At 40.1% G+C, this 13,587-nt stretch overlaps 1 protein-coding gene and 1 long non-coding RNA gene across 2 annotated transcripts in view; one reads left to right on the forward strand and one right to left on the reverse strand.

The window, feature by feature from the left end:
• The window catches only part of LOC122459667, a 1,177,620-nt gene that overhangs the window by 109,891 nt on the left and 1,054,142 nt on the right, over positions 1-13,587 (reverse strand). The window lies entirely within an intron of this gene.
• The window catches only part of LOC119853209 (follicle-stimulating hormone receptor), a 155,361-nt gene that overhangs the window by 95,533 nt on the left and 46,241 nt on the right, over positions 1-13,587 (forward strand). The window contains 2 exon segments of the mRNA XM_038395966.2: positions 4,339-4,413; positions 4,861-4,935. Of these exon segments, the coding sequence (XP_038251894.1) occupies positions 4,339-4,413; positions 4,861-4,935 (150 nt within the window).

Raw genomic sequence — 13,587 nt, forward strand, 5'->3', positions numbered from 1 at the left:
AGAAGAGACACTTCTTTCTTGAAACATGCTGGAATTGAAAGATTTTTGAGGCTTTAACCTGACAGATAAATATAGTCTTTCAGCTGAGAGAGTGCCTTTGTATTGCCAACTTGAATGTAATAGTCCATAGCTAGTAACATAAATTTTGAGCCCATTTGATAACATATAATAATAGAATCATAGCAAAGTACCTGAGTAATAGAATCATAGAAACAAACTTGCATTGTCTTCTGACAAACATCTGTCTTGTATTCTCTTTCTTGGTTTAGGCCCTGATCCAACAGAGCACTTAATGCACATGATTAATTTGAAGATTATGAGTAGTGTTATTGATTTCAATGAAACAACTTGTGTACTTAAACTTAAGCATGCATGGAGGTGCTTTGCAAGAACAGGGCTTTAGTTTGTTTCCTCTCTGATATTTTGGAAATTGTTCCTGATTGTCTGCACATATCTGTGCAAAAACTTGTATTAATCAGAAATGATGCCTCAATTCCTATCTGGATTTGCAATGATAGCTGGTACTAAAGCAGATAGTATTATTTATTGCACATAAATTATCCAGTAAATGTAGTCCCTTTTTCTGTTTGTAGCTCACTATTACATGCTATTAGTGTATTACCTGTTCTCATCAGTGCCTGACCTACAAAGGAAGTGGTTGTTTTGAGCTGGTCCTTTCAATTAAGGTCTAGCGCTTCGTACTCTTAGTTCTTGAGATTCCCCTGTTCAATCCCTGGTGTCAGCCAAGAGAACAATTGTCACATGTTTGTGTTTTGTCCATCAACAGATTAGGAGTGTGACTAATTTAATCACTATTCATCAACTAATGAAAACAAACATCATCAGTTGTGCTGTTTGCAAACTGCTCACTTCCATTCGCTATTCGTGGGGTGTGATTGGTCACCTAAATCATGCTGCTATTTTTCATCCTTACTTGGTTGAATGAAAATTTTAAACAGGAGAATAACAAATGACAGACTGTGGATAATGAATAACAAATACTCTTGCTTGCACACAAATACCATTATATGCATGTGAATATTTATTCCCCAAACATTTGGTGAACAAAACCCCATTTTGTGCAAAGGGTGTGGTTAGATTCTTTTTAAACAATATTTTAAAAGAAAACCAGAGATTTCTGTCTTCCTTCCTTTCCTTTCTTTTTTAATCATTTAGTCTCCTCTCCCCTTTTGAAAACATTATGGACTGCTTAGCCCAAGCTTTAGTCTGACCTCCTTCAAACAGTTTTCTTAAAAGTAACACATAACCCTCTATAATTTCCCAAAGACAAAAGCATACTTCTGACACAGAACCATTTAATAAATAAGCATCCTTCTAAAAACATACCCAAAATATATGCCAGATAAGACTTTCCAGCCCTGTCACAGCGCTGGATTCACACATTTTATTGGGTCAACTCATGAAACATTATTAACCTCAGCAGCACCATCTGTTGGAGAGCTCATACAGTATAGTTTACTGTATCTCGGTGCCTTTATGTGCCCTGCAAAAAACCTACATCACAAAGGGCAAATAAATCTGCAGCCTTTGTCCCTGTGCTGTTTTGCAGCATGGACTTCTCCTGACTAATCTCATTTGGAGGTGTAAAATGTTCTGCGTTTTCTGTGGATTTGTCTTTTTCTAGATGACAGATTTTTAGATTGCCCAAAACAGCAAATGTGCTGTTCATAAATAATAATAATAATTACTAATAATAATTAATAATAAAAGGAACTCTTAAAAGGCTGCTTCAAACAACATTGGTTTAATTCAGTCTTTTAAAGTGTACTTGAGCAAGCAGTTTGCACTATCAAATATACAATAAAAGGTGATTACTCATCATGCATATTTTATATGTCATCGTGACAAGATGGGAATGGAATGAAAAATATTTTGGTTAAGGCCTTGGATTTAATTCTGTACACTATAGTAAACTCTGGAGGCAGCATGATCCAATGGCTAGGACAGTGGATCAGGATTCACCTGGTTTCTGTTCCCAGCTGTGTCATTAACTTACTGATTTTAACCCTTGATGGCCATTTCACTTTTCTGTGCCTCTGTCTTCCCTCCCAAGTTTTATCTATTTGGATTGTAGGATACTTCGGGCAGGGTCTCATACTATGTGTTCCTATAATTCATACCACAGTGGAGCCCCAACTCACCTGAGGCATATTGGTGCAACTGTAATATAAATAAATAATAAGGAAGAGCTGGTATGTGAGGATTCTGTAGCAATAAAGTCCTCAGCTAAATAAATGCAATTCCCATTGCAGTGTGGGTAAAACCATGTCCTTTCTCAATTGCTCATCAGTCAGTCTCTTGGGATACCATAAATTCATTTGTTCTCCAGTCACTGTAGAGTTTTTGAGAGTAGACAAGATCTGAATTGCTAATGTTTAAAAAAAGCAGTGTTTTTTATTTAAATACAAACAAAATATAAAGAGGCAGGCAAGATTTTTTTTTAATGGGCAGCCTACTTGGTAGGCATAGATCAGTGGCTGCTCAAAACAAAGAGGGATATTTCATATATATTAGTTTTTAACAGTTTAAATAATTGATCTCTTACCTATAGTTACTGTCTCTTACTATTTTACTTTGGGCCTTGTATGAATCCCTTTGCAATAGCTACCTTAATTTCAAAAGAATAAAATAACCATAAATAAGGGGTGTCCGATATACAATATGACCATTTCACAGGCCTTCATTTGGCAGCTCTGTGCTGGTGTGTCCTCCCATTAGTGAGTTACATCCGAATCTCAAAATGTACTTCATGGACCAGATCCAAGCCTAAGAAATGGATCCTTTGTTCTGATCTCTAAACTGGCAGATGGGTAACCCTCTGGAATAGCCAGCTCTAGCCTGCCTCTCCTGATGCCCCTCAGCATAGAGGGCTTGGCCAGATCATGTTGCAGTATGGCAATTTCTCTTTGATAGCCCTTTGGTGACCATAACAAACTGGTGTAATATAAAGCAGTCCTGTAGCTACTCTAAATTACAACATGGGCTGAAATTCCCCTGGAGATAAGTGGAGCAAAGGGTGGAGTTCAGCTGAATGTACTCTGGCACAGCTGCGGTTTCAGTTCATAAAAGAAAACTGTACTCATTTTTGTTCTGCGGTTTTGAAACTATACATAAGAGGCATCACTCACATATATATACATAGATACTAAGGTCAGAAGGGACCATTCTGATCATCTAGTCTGATCTCCTGCACAATGCAGGCCACAGAATCTCACCCACCCACTCCTGCGAAAAACCTCACCTATGTTTGAGCTGTTGAAGTCCTCAAATCATGGTTTAAAGACTTCAAGGAGCAGAGAATCCTCCATCAAGTGACCCATGCCCAATGCTACATGGGAAGGTGAAAAACCTCCAGGGCCTCTGCCAATCTGCCCTGGAGGAAAATTCCTTCCCGACCCCAAATATGGCGATCAGCCAAACCCTGAGCATATGGGCAAGATTCACCAGCCAGAATTCTTTCCTGGGTAACACAGATCCCACCCATCTAACATCCCATCACAGGCCATTAGGCCTATTTACCCTGAATATTTAAAGCTCAATTAATTAGCAAAATCACATTATCCCATCATACCATCTCCTCCAAAAACTTATCGAGTTTAATCTTAAAGCCAGATAGATCTTTTGCCCCCACTGCAAAAATAAATATCATGAGCTAGATTAGGTGGAGCTTTCTTCAAATTGTTCTGCTGGGGATGGGAGAACTGTACCACCTCTGTGGCTTCCTGCCTTCTGACAGCAGAACTCTGGAAATGTGTTTGCTATAACATTTTTAAAGTAAGCTGAACATTTTACACCAGGACGAAATCATAGTATGTGTATGATGGAATCAAAAATCCTACCTCTTCAGAGCTGTTACATTTAAATTTCCCCTCTCCCCATCATAAGGTTATGAAAGTTTTGGCTAAATCAATATTGACATACAGTGATGATCCAGTAAACAGTGAGATCCAGTGAAATTCAGTGAGATCCAGTAAACATATATAATTTACTGTAATTTCATATGTGCAGGCACCTGTCATAATTTATAAGACCTTTGGGAGGCAGTATGGTCTAGTGAATAGAGCACATGACTGGGACTCAGCAGACCTGCATTCTATTCCCAGCTCTGCCACAGGCTGCTTCACCTCTCTGGGCCTATTTCCTCATCTATAAAATGGGACTAATGATATTTACCTCCTTCATAAAGTACTTTGAGGCCTGTGGATGAAAGGCGCCATATAAATTCTAGGTATCATTCTTCACCAAATACCCATACTTTTTGGTTTATCTTTTCACTTGTAGCATTGCATGAAATAGCTCAACTTCTTTTCTCCACAGAGAGATCTCCCAGAATGACGCCTTGGAAGTCATAGAAGCTAATGTGTTTTCCAACCTTCCCAAACTACATGAAATGTAAGTAAGTGAGCAACATAAGATCGTAGGATAGAAATCTAAAGACTAGTGGTGGCCAGATATCAAAGAGTTTGGTTCAGATGTACTTTAAAAATTCAAATGCATGCATGTATGTTTCGGATCTCTCTTTTCATCTGTCTACGTCCTTCTCATCCCACCGCCCCTTTCTTTTTTCAACCAGATGCTTCCCTCGTCTCTTGCCCTCAACACTCTCACTCTTTGATCTAAAACACTTCCTCAACTATTGGCAATATGGTAAAATAGGTAGAGGGCTGGGATTCTGACTCTGCTAGGGTCTGGCTGGCTGTTCGTTTGGAGGCATGTAGAGTTATCCCCTGTCAGAAATGCCCCCAAATTTATCGCTCTCCTCTATCTAAGAAAAGCCCTGGATCTATTTAAAAAGGCACTGATCCATTTGCTGTAATGTTTTATTTTCTCCTTTTGCAGAAGAATTGAGAAAGCAAATAACCTTGTATACATTGACCAAGACGCCTTTCAGAATCTTCCTAGCCTCAAATATCTGTAAGAATTTTTGCACTTGAAATTATGATAATTGTTTGAAACAATATGAATGCATTTCAATTATCTTTCATACAAATGTTCATAAACATTTTCACTCTGCTTCCTTTCAACAATGGCAGTGTTTCAGCAATGGTTTTCATTTATACTTGGCATTGGATGATTAAATCCTTTTAATATGAGTTCATTTGGTATTCAGCTTAATTTTATTTTCATTTAAATAGTGCTCCTCATTGTGAATGTCGCTTGCACTACTGCAGTTGCCATATCTGCTCCCATGGGGATGTCATCATTATTCAGTGATAATTAAATTTGCCCTTAAAATGAAGTATAATCCAAAATATTCTTGCATCTTTTAGCATGAGACCTTAATCTGATTGATAATCTCTCCACAGCTGTGTATTAAAAACAAATGAAATCCAATGGACTCTATTTAACAGTAATTGTGTTTAGTGGCTGCAAATTTAAATACGATCCCTGGGTCATCTTTGATGTACAGCAAGAGATATTCCAGGATATCACATTAATTTTTTCATGCCCTAACCCACACCCCTTAAGATAAAAGCCTAAATATTGCTTGCCTTACTTATGTAAGCAGTCCCATTGGCCACAGTTTTCAAATGTGGATGTCTACGTTTAGACACCTAAATCATTGTTTAGGCTCCTAGGTAAAAGTGGACTGACTTTCAGAAACTGAGCAGGCACATTTCCCATTTACTTCAGTAAACATTGTGGGTGCACAACACATCTGCAATTGAGACTTCTTTTAGTTAGGAGTGTAAATAGGGAGTTAGCGAGCTAATTTTAGAAATCCAAGGCCACTAAATTCTGTATTATAACTGGTTACTAGATAGAAAAAATCCTTAAAGGCATTTGCACAGACATACATGAAATGTTACCCTTTCCTTGTCAGGTTGGCTCTCCTGAATGGATTTGGTCACTTTTTTGCAACCATAAAAATATAATGTGCAATATGGACAGGCGATTAAAATTATCTGGTCAATGAAGGGCCTGATCTAAAGCCCACTGATGTCAATGGAAAGACTTTCTTTGATTTCAGTGGGATTTGGATCAGACTCCAAGTGCTGTGGACCTTGAGAGGTTCCAGTAGATAGCTCATTATTACCCTGATAAAGCACCGCTGAACTTGTTTTGTCATAAGCAAAATGTATTGATCCTCACAAGTCACTGAAGGATACATTCACTAGACATCAAATCATTCTTATAGTTGTGGGATTGTGTCTGTTTGGGAAGCTCAGCCCTTAAAGAGAGTCTGGGCAGGGTGCTGAGAAGCTCTTGTTTTTGTTTAGCACAGCTAGTTGGGACTGGACTTAGAATAAAGCAGAGCTTTTGCAAAGTGTTGTAATCCATTGTAGTTCTTGCATCTTTTTCCATATGTCATGGGTTTTCATGGCTTTTGTTGTTTGCCACAATGTGTGCAGCACCATGTTCTGTCTTTGGTGGTTTCCAGCTTTGAGCTCCACATGCCTTTCTGCTTTAGGTCTCTTTTCCTGTAGTATTATGAATTCTTTACCATGTCCACAATGTCAGAGCAGTGTCCACCCTCCATAAACTCCAGTCTGGACTGGGTGACTTCTTTTGCTTGGAAATTCTAATTGCTTTCTCGAGGGTTAATTTGGGATCTTCTAGTAGTCTCTCTCTGACTTGTCTGTCCCTGATCCTAATCATGATCTGGTGTGCAGCTCTTGTTATACACAGTCAGTTGGAACTGGACACATAATAAAGAAGAGCTCTTGCAAGCATCATAAGCACTGAGTAATATCATCTCTGTACACCTACTCAATTTTCTCCTCTTTATGGGAGCTTGGGTTTTTGTTGGCTCTGTTTTTTCCACCAAATGCATCCGATGAAGTGAGCTGTAGCTCACGAAAGCTTATGCACTAATAAATTTGTTAGTCTCTAAGGTGCCACAAGTACTCCTTTTCTTTTTGCGAATACAGATTAACACGGCTGCTACTCTGAAACTGTTCATCAGAATGTTACACACTTCACTGAGAAACCAAAAGTGATTTTTAAAAAAGTCATGAAATGTGCTTAAACTACAGAGCTAAGAACTAAGTGTAAATTTGTTGATCTGATTTTTATTTTCTCCAAATAATGTTTGTTGGCAGATACTTTTTTCCTTTACTTTAACTTCTGGCCTTTCATATTGCAACACGTGGAAAAATTATCTATTGATTTTTAAATAAGGTTTACACTACATTCCCTTCCCATCATGTCCAGTTGCTATAATTGTCAGCCAGCTGGATTTTGCTCTTTTTCATTCAGTAAATTATAGTTTAATCTCAGCAACCCTTTTGCATACCCTGCTGCTCCGCACCCCTAATAAGTGTAATCCTCTCGTTTCATTTTGTAGCTTTTAGACCTTGTTATGATGTTGCTTCATTCTGCTAATGTCAGTTATTCTGTCAGGTTTCCTGAAAAGACAGTATTCTTTTATTAATTCCACCTAAACCTGGTGTCACTCTTTGTGGAATCAGCCCCTCCCACTTATTTCCTGGCCCAGAGCCTGCCCTGGAGGCATTTTAGACACCCACCAGAGGATTACCTGGGTAGAGGACTCTTTGGGTCTCTCCTGCTTCGCCTCCCACTCCTGGCAGTTGGTACTACATATGTGGAAAAGGAGGTTGGCCAGAATTCCCTTAAGCTCAGTGATTCCCAACTGCCAAAACAGCTCCTTTTAACTGATAATAGTCAGCATAAATTAGATCAACCTTAACATGCATGCAAAAAGCCTGATTGTCCTTTCTCAGTGATGTTAATCAGGAGTAACTGTAATGGAGTTAGAGCAGCATGAAACTGGTGCAAATGAAAGGAGAACCAGTCCTGATTTTGTTACACCACAATAATGCAAATACAGCTGAAAGTATTTCTTTCTTAATTGTGCTCCCCCAGTCCTGGGGCCAATGTAATTCCCTGGTGGCTGCTCTAACTTTCACACAGCTATCCTCGGGGGGCCGTTATTGCAGCCAGAGCATTAGAATGAAGGGATGCCCTTCTCCATAGCCAGCAGTCACGAGGGGAATGATACAAGGCACTACCCAAAAAAGGTGTGAAGTGAGAAGAGGGGGGCAAATAATGAAGATGAACTCAAGGATGAAGGGGAGATAGAGAGGTCAGTTTTTCAGGAGTGGGGAAGAACAAAGGCACTTGTATTTGTTTACAGGAACCAAAGGTTAAGGAGAAAGGTAAGGGAGAGGATGTTAGCAAGGGAGGTTAAGAGACAGAAGGGGAAAGAGTCTTTGGAATGGATAAAGGAATCAGAGGTGATGGAAACCTGACAAGAAATGTCAATGGCAGTAAGACAGAAGAAAGGGGGGAGTATTCAAGGGGAAGAGGAGTAAGAGGAAGGCTATAGCAGATTTTTATCTTCCTGACTCCCTCAAGAGAAGAACATGCACAGAAAGCAGGGAAGGATGGTTGAAACTGGAGTCAAAGTAGCCAAACGGGACAGTGCTTGTGGGCATAGAAGAATAAGGGTGACATGAAGACTGCAGAACTTAAAAAGAAAAAAACCAGATTTGTGGAGAAAACCACCTGCTCATGGGACTTTCTGCAGAGGCATTCAGTAACATGGAACAGGAGCTGAGGATATGGATGCTGGGGGATTGTGGGGCAGACTTTGCATAGATGAAAGGCTCAGGGGTGGTAGAGAAAGCATTAGCAATACTTGTATGATTAGTCAATTGAATGCTGTCCTCCATCTGTGCTTTACTTTTCAAGTTCCAAGACCCAAGTCATATTTAAACTCATTTCATATGAGTTAAAGCTTGGGAAAGCATTTTAAACAGTAACAAGCCTCAGAGGATTGCACTTTTGTAAACATCATTTGCTTCAATGGATCTCCTTTATAGAATACTTTCTCATCTAGTTCATCCATCAAAGTGACACAGCTGGAGTTTGACATTTCTAAGACTTTAGCACATTCTTCAACTAATAGTGGAAGTCACACTGTGTCTCTCACTCCTCTAACCAGAACCCATACCTTAGCCACAGGAGTACAGTGTAATAAATCAGCTAGCTAGCATATCCAGCAGCAGTGGCATATGTCAGATGGATAGAAGAATCTGAAGACAAAAGATGACACCTCTTTTCTTTGCTGTCATGTATCAGTGCAATCCTGATGAAATTTTGTCATTTTTCCCTCTTAGTAATTTTTCAATTTCTCCTGTCTATTTGGGGTTTCTGCATTTCAGCCTGTGAATGGCAGGAGGAAGGAATCATGAGACAACTGCATATGTGGAATTTAAGGGTGTTAGTACAAGCTCAGCAGCCACCTGGAACCACAAGCCTACATTATGGAGTGAGGAAAAGGAAACCTTGTCAGTCTGCCGTCTTTCAACGTAATGCTCTGAGACTACATCTCAGTCTGTGTTGTCTCTACAAACTCCCAGCTGAGGGGCTTAGCAAAGTAGATGTGTCTCTTCTTACCAGATGCTTTATTTTAGCAGATTGTATGGTCCAGAGTGAGCTGGGAAGGACAAACTGTGTTTGATAAGCAAAGCATCAGACTAGAACATCTTTCTGCCATTTCCAAATACATTTACCTTTTAGAAGAGGTTGTTTTCTGGTATTGCCTGCCAAATTTGGATTTTATTTAATTCTACAAGCAGCTTTCACTAGAAAACAAGAGGAACTATTAAGATTCCTCTTTCTACTAAACATGTGTTAGATGGAGGCAATATGAGAAAGGAGAAGAGAGACACGAGAGCAAGACAGGAAAAGGACAGAAAGCATTGACTGGCCAGCACTTTAGAAAAATCCTAACTGGACAAAATGTAACTGCTTTTATGTAAACATTTAGGATTACATTTTGAAGGATGGGAGCTTATGTTTTGATCACACAGATTGTAGTAAAGGGGTCATCAAGAGGGAAAACTGAGTTACTCAGCATATACTGGGTTGGAGCCATGTTCCACCCCTCTCTTACTTCCTTTTAGTTAGAGGATGTTTTCTACCAGTTATGTAGTCAAACAAAGCAACACGTCCCCTTCACCTGCCAGCATGCATCAGAGAGCTCAGGGGAGGATTGTGCATCCCTGAAGTCCCACTATGTCAGTATGGCTCCACACCACTCCCAACACCACACCAACCCACACGCCATGGCTGTGCCTCAAAGTGCACTTCAGGCCAAAACATGCAAATGGAGGTGCAAAGTGATAGTTATTCCAAAAATATATAGTTGCACTACAAACCAGTAATTGCACATGCCACTATCCTCTGCATATTTTGCATGCACAGTTATTTGTTTGGAACCCATTTGCATCTTCTGAATGCAGAACTTAAATACTTACGGTGAAAATCTGGCTCCACTGAAGTCAATGGAGTTTTGTCATTGACCACGAGATCCCAGAGACCCCTATAATTCAAAATCTACCTACTCCTTTAATATAAATTATTGTGCCCAACTGAACCAGTTGAAAATTTTCCACTAGAATTTTCACAATGGAAAAGACTAGCCCTATCACTGTAAAGAAATCACAGGCTGCTGGAATAATCTATTACTTTATCATCATTTATTCTCATGTTTCTTTTACAATAAGAATATTTGTTTTCACTATAAAATAATTCACTGCACGTATTGATTATGATTAATGGTATAGTGTTCATATGGAACATACGTAGAAGAAATCTAGAACATCAATTTGGACTATGATATCATTTTATCTCTCAAGCTAAGGCTGCTTTGTCTTGGCTGACAATTGAACCAGAAAACTCCAAGATAAAACTTCAGGCAGTGATATTTTTACTTCAGAATCAGTTGAGTCAATCAGCTCCTCCAGGAGAACTTCACCTGTATGGCTGTGCTGGGCAGCATGGGGCAGTGTGCTCTCATTACTCTTATTCTTGGGATTGATGTAGGGATTAAGGAGGTGTACTTTTTGAGTTCTCTGCTCTCAAAGAGCATTCTGTTCACTTTAGAGTCTAAGGGTCCCTGGTGGATGAGCAGTTTCACAATCTCACTGCCTTCCTTTGGGCTGCCAAGTGAAGAGGGTAACACCCTTTTAGGTTCTCAGAGACAATGATGATGAGGGAGCAGGTATAAGAACCTACATAGAACAGAAAAGAGTTTGCCATTTGCCAGGTTGGTTTGTGCATCATTCCTCCCCAAAACTTCCACTGTCTCCCTGTGGCCATTCAGTGGAGCATGGCGCAGAGGACTGTAGCCAATACTGAGAGTACAGGTTACATTTGGCCCCCTCCAGATGCTAAAGAAGCTGGAAAACAGGCACCCCTTGCTGCTGGTTGCCCCTGGAGTGTTAGCTCCATCACTCCTGAAGCCAAAACCCAAACTGATATGCTTGCCTAAGGGCAGCTTCTTCAAAGCTTCTGGTTCTGCTTCTTTCCCAGGCCCTGCCAGCTAGGACCCCTCATTCCCTGGTTCTGACAGTATTCACCTTAGAAAAAGAGAGAAATAGGGAACATGATAAAAGTATATAAAATGCTGAAGGGTTTGGAGAAGGTAAATGGAGAGCTTCTGTCCTCCCTTCTGTCCTTGCGTCCCATAACAGGAGAACAAGGGGCCATCCCATGAAATTGAAAGGTGGCAAATTCAAAACTGATAAAAGCAAATACTTTTTTCATGCAGTGTCTAATTAGGCTGCAGAACTCATTGCCACACGATATGGATATGTTTAAGAATTTAGGATAATTCAAAGGGGTCTGGAATGTATATGGATAACAAGAATATCCAGAGTTGTCATAATTACTGCTAAACATTGGAAGGGATATGAAACCTCATACTTCAGGCCCTATGGTAATTTTTGTTAGGGAGAGGAGACTTTCATGGGGATAGATCATCATGTATGTCTGCATGTCTGCATACTACAGGGTTTCTTGCACCTTCATATGAAGCATTGTATGCTTGCTGCTGTAGGAGACAGGATAGTGGACTGATCCAGTAAGGCTACCCTTATGTTCCCATAGTCTTAAATGTGTATTTCATTGGGATGAAAGGAGCTACATTTTTTTGGCAAATAGAAGAAGTTATTAATAGAGAAGAAATATGAAAAACAATGAACAAAAAGGGCAACATACGTACAAATCAATAAAGAATAGACTCTTATACCTTAGTTTTAATACGTGGTACTGTGAAAAATGATGAATTATCTCCAGTCATTTCATTATATTAGATCAACTTATATTTACCTAATAAATAACTGCTGTAATTGACAAGAGGAAATCATCTCATTAAGTGCCAGAATGTTCGGGAACATAAAAAGAGAAGGGTTTATCACCAGTAACTATTATTTGTTGTAAAAGTTACCTTGTCTCTTCTTGGCACAACACAATCTTTGCACTCGAATTGCAGCTGTGCTTCCAGTCAATAAAGATTGTAAGAAGTTTCACGAGGTAGAGCAAAAAGTGGTGAATTTATTCTTTTCACTGATTTCATTAAAATGTGGTATGAAATCTTCTTCTGCCAGTGACTCAATTTTGTTATAGAGACAAAACAAATTTGTTCAACTAAGGAAGAGGTGATGACCCAAGTCATGCCTAACCAACCTGATTGCCTTCTATGATGAGATAACTGGTTCTGTGAATATGGGGAAAGTGATGGATGTGATATACCTTGACTTTAGCAAAGCTTTTGATATGGTCTCCCACAGTATTTTTGTCAGCATTTTTAAAGAAGAATTGTGTAGTCCAAGATGAATGGATTATAAAGTGGATAGAAAGCTGGCTAGATCATCAGCCTCAATGGGTAGTGATCAAGGCTCGATGTCTAGTTGGCAACCAGTATCAAGTGAAGTGCCCCAGGGGTCAATCGTGGGGCTGGTTTTGTTCAACATCTTCATTAATGATCTGGGTGATGGGATGGATTGCACCCTCAGCAGGTTCGCAGATGACACTAAGCTGAGGGAAGAAGTAGATATGCTGTAGGGTAATGGTAGGGTCCAGAGTGACCTAGACAAATTGGAGGATCGGGCCAAACGAAATCTGATTAGGTTCAACAAGGACAAGTGCAGCATCCTGCAGTTACGATGGAAGAATCCCATGCACTGCAACAGGCTGGGGACCAACTAGTTAAGCGGAAGTTCTCCAAAAAAGAACCTGGGGATTACAGTGGACAAGAAACTGGATATGAGTCAGCAATGTGCCCTTGTTGCCAAGAAAGCTAATGGCACACTGGGCTGCGTTAGTAGGAGCATTGCCAGCAGATTGAGGGAAGAGATTATTCCCCTCTATTTGGTACTGGTGAGGCCACATCTGGAGTGTTGCATCCAGTTTTGGGGCCCCTACTACAGAAAGGACGTGGACGAATTGGAGAGAGTCTTATGAGGAGAGGCTGAGGGAACTGGGCTTATTTAGTCTGCAGAAAAGAAGAGTGAGGGGGGATTTGATAGCAGCCTTCAAGTACCTGAAGGGGGGGTTCCAAAGAGGATGGAGCTCGGCTGTTCTCAGTGGTGGCAGATGACAGAACAAGGAGCAATGGTCTCAAGTTGCAGTGGGGGAGGTCTAGATTGGATATTAGGAAAAACTATTTCACTATGAGAGTGGTGAAGCACTGGAATGGGTTACCTAGGGAGGTGGTGGAATCTCCATCCTTAGAGGTTTTTAAGGCCTGGCTTGACAAAGCTCTGGCTGGGATGATTTAGTTGGGGTTGGTGCTACTTTGAGCAGGGGGTTGAA

The sequence above is a fragment of the Dermochelys coriacea genome, chromosome 3, assembly GCF_009764565.3.
Source record: "Dermochelys coriacea isolate rDerCor1 chromosome 3, rDerCor1.pri.v4, whole genome shotgun sequence".
Lineage (NCBI taxonomy): Eukaryota > Metazoa > Chordata > Testudines > Dermochelyidae > Dermochelys > Dermochelys coriacea.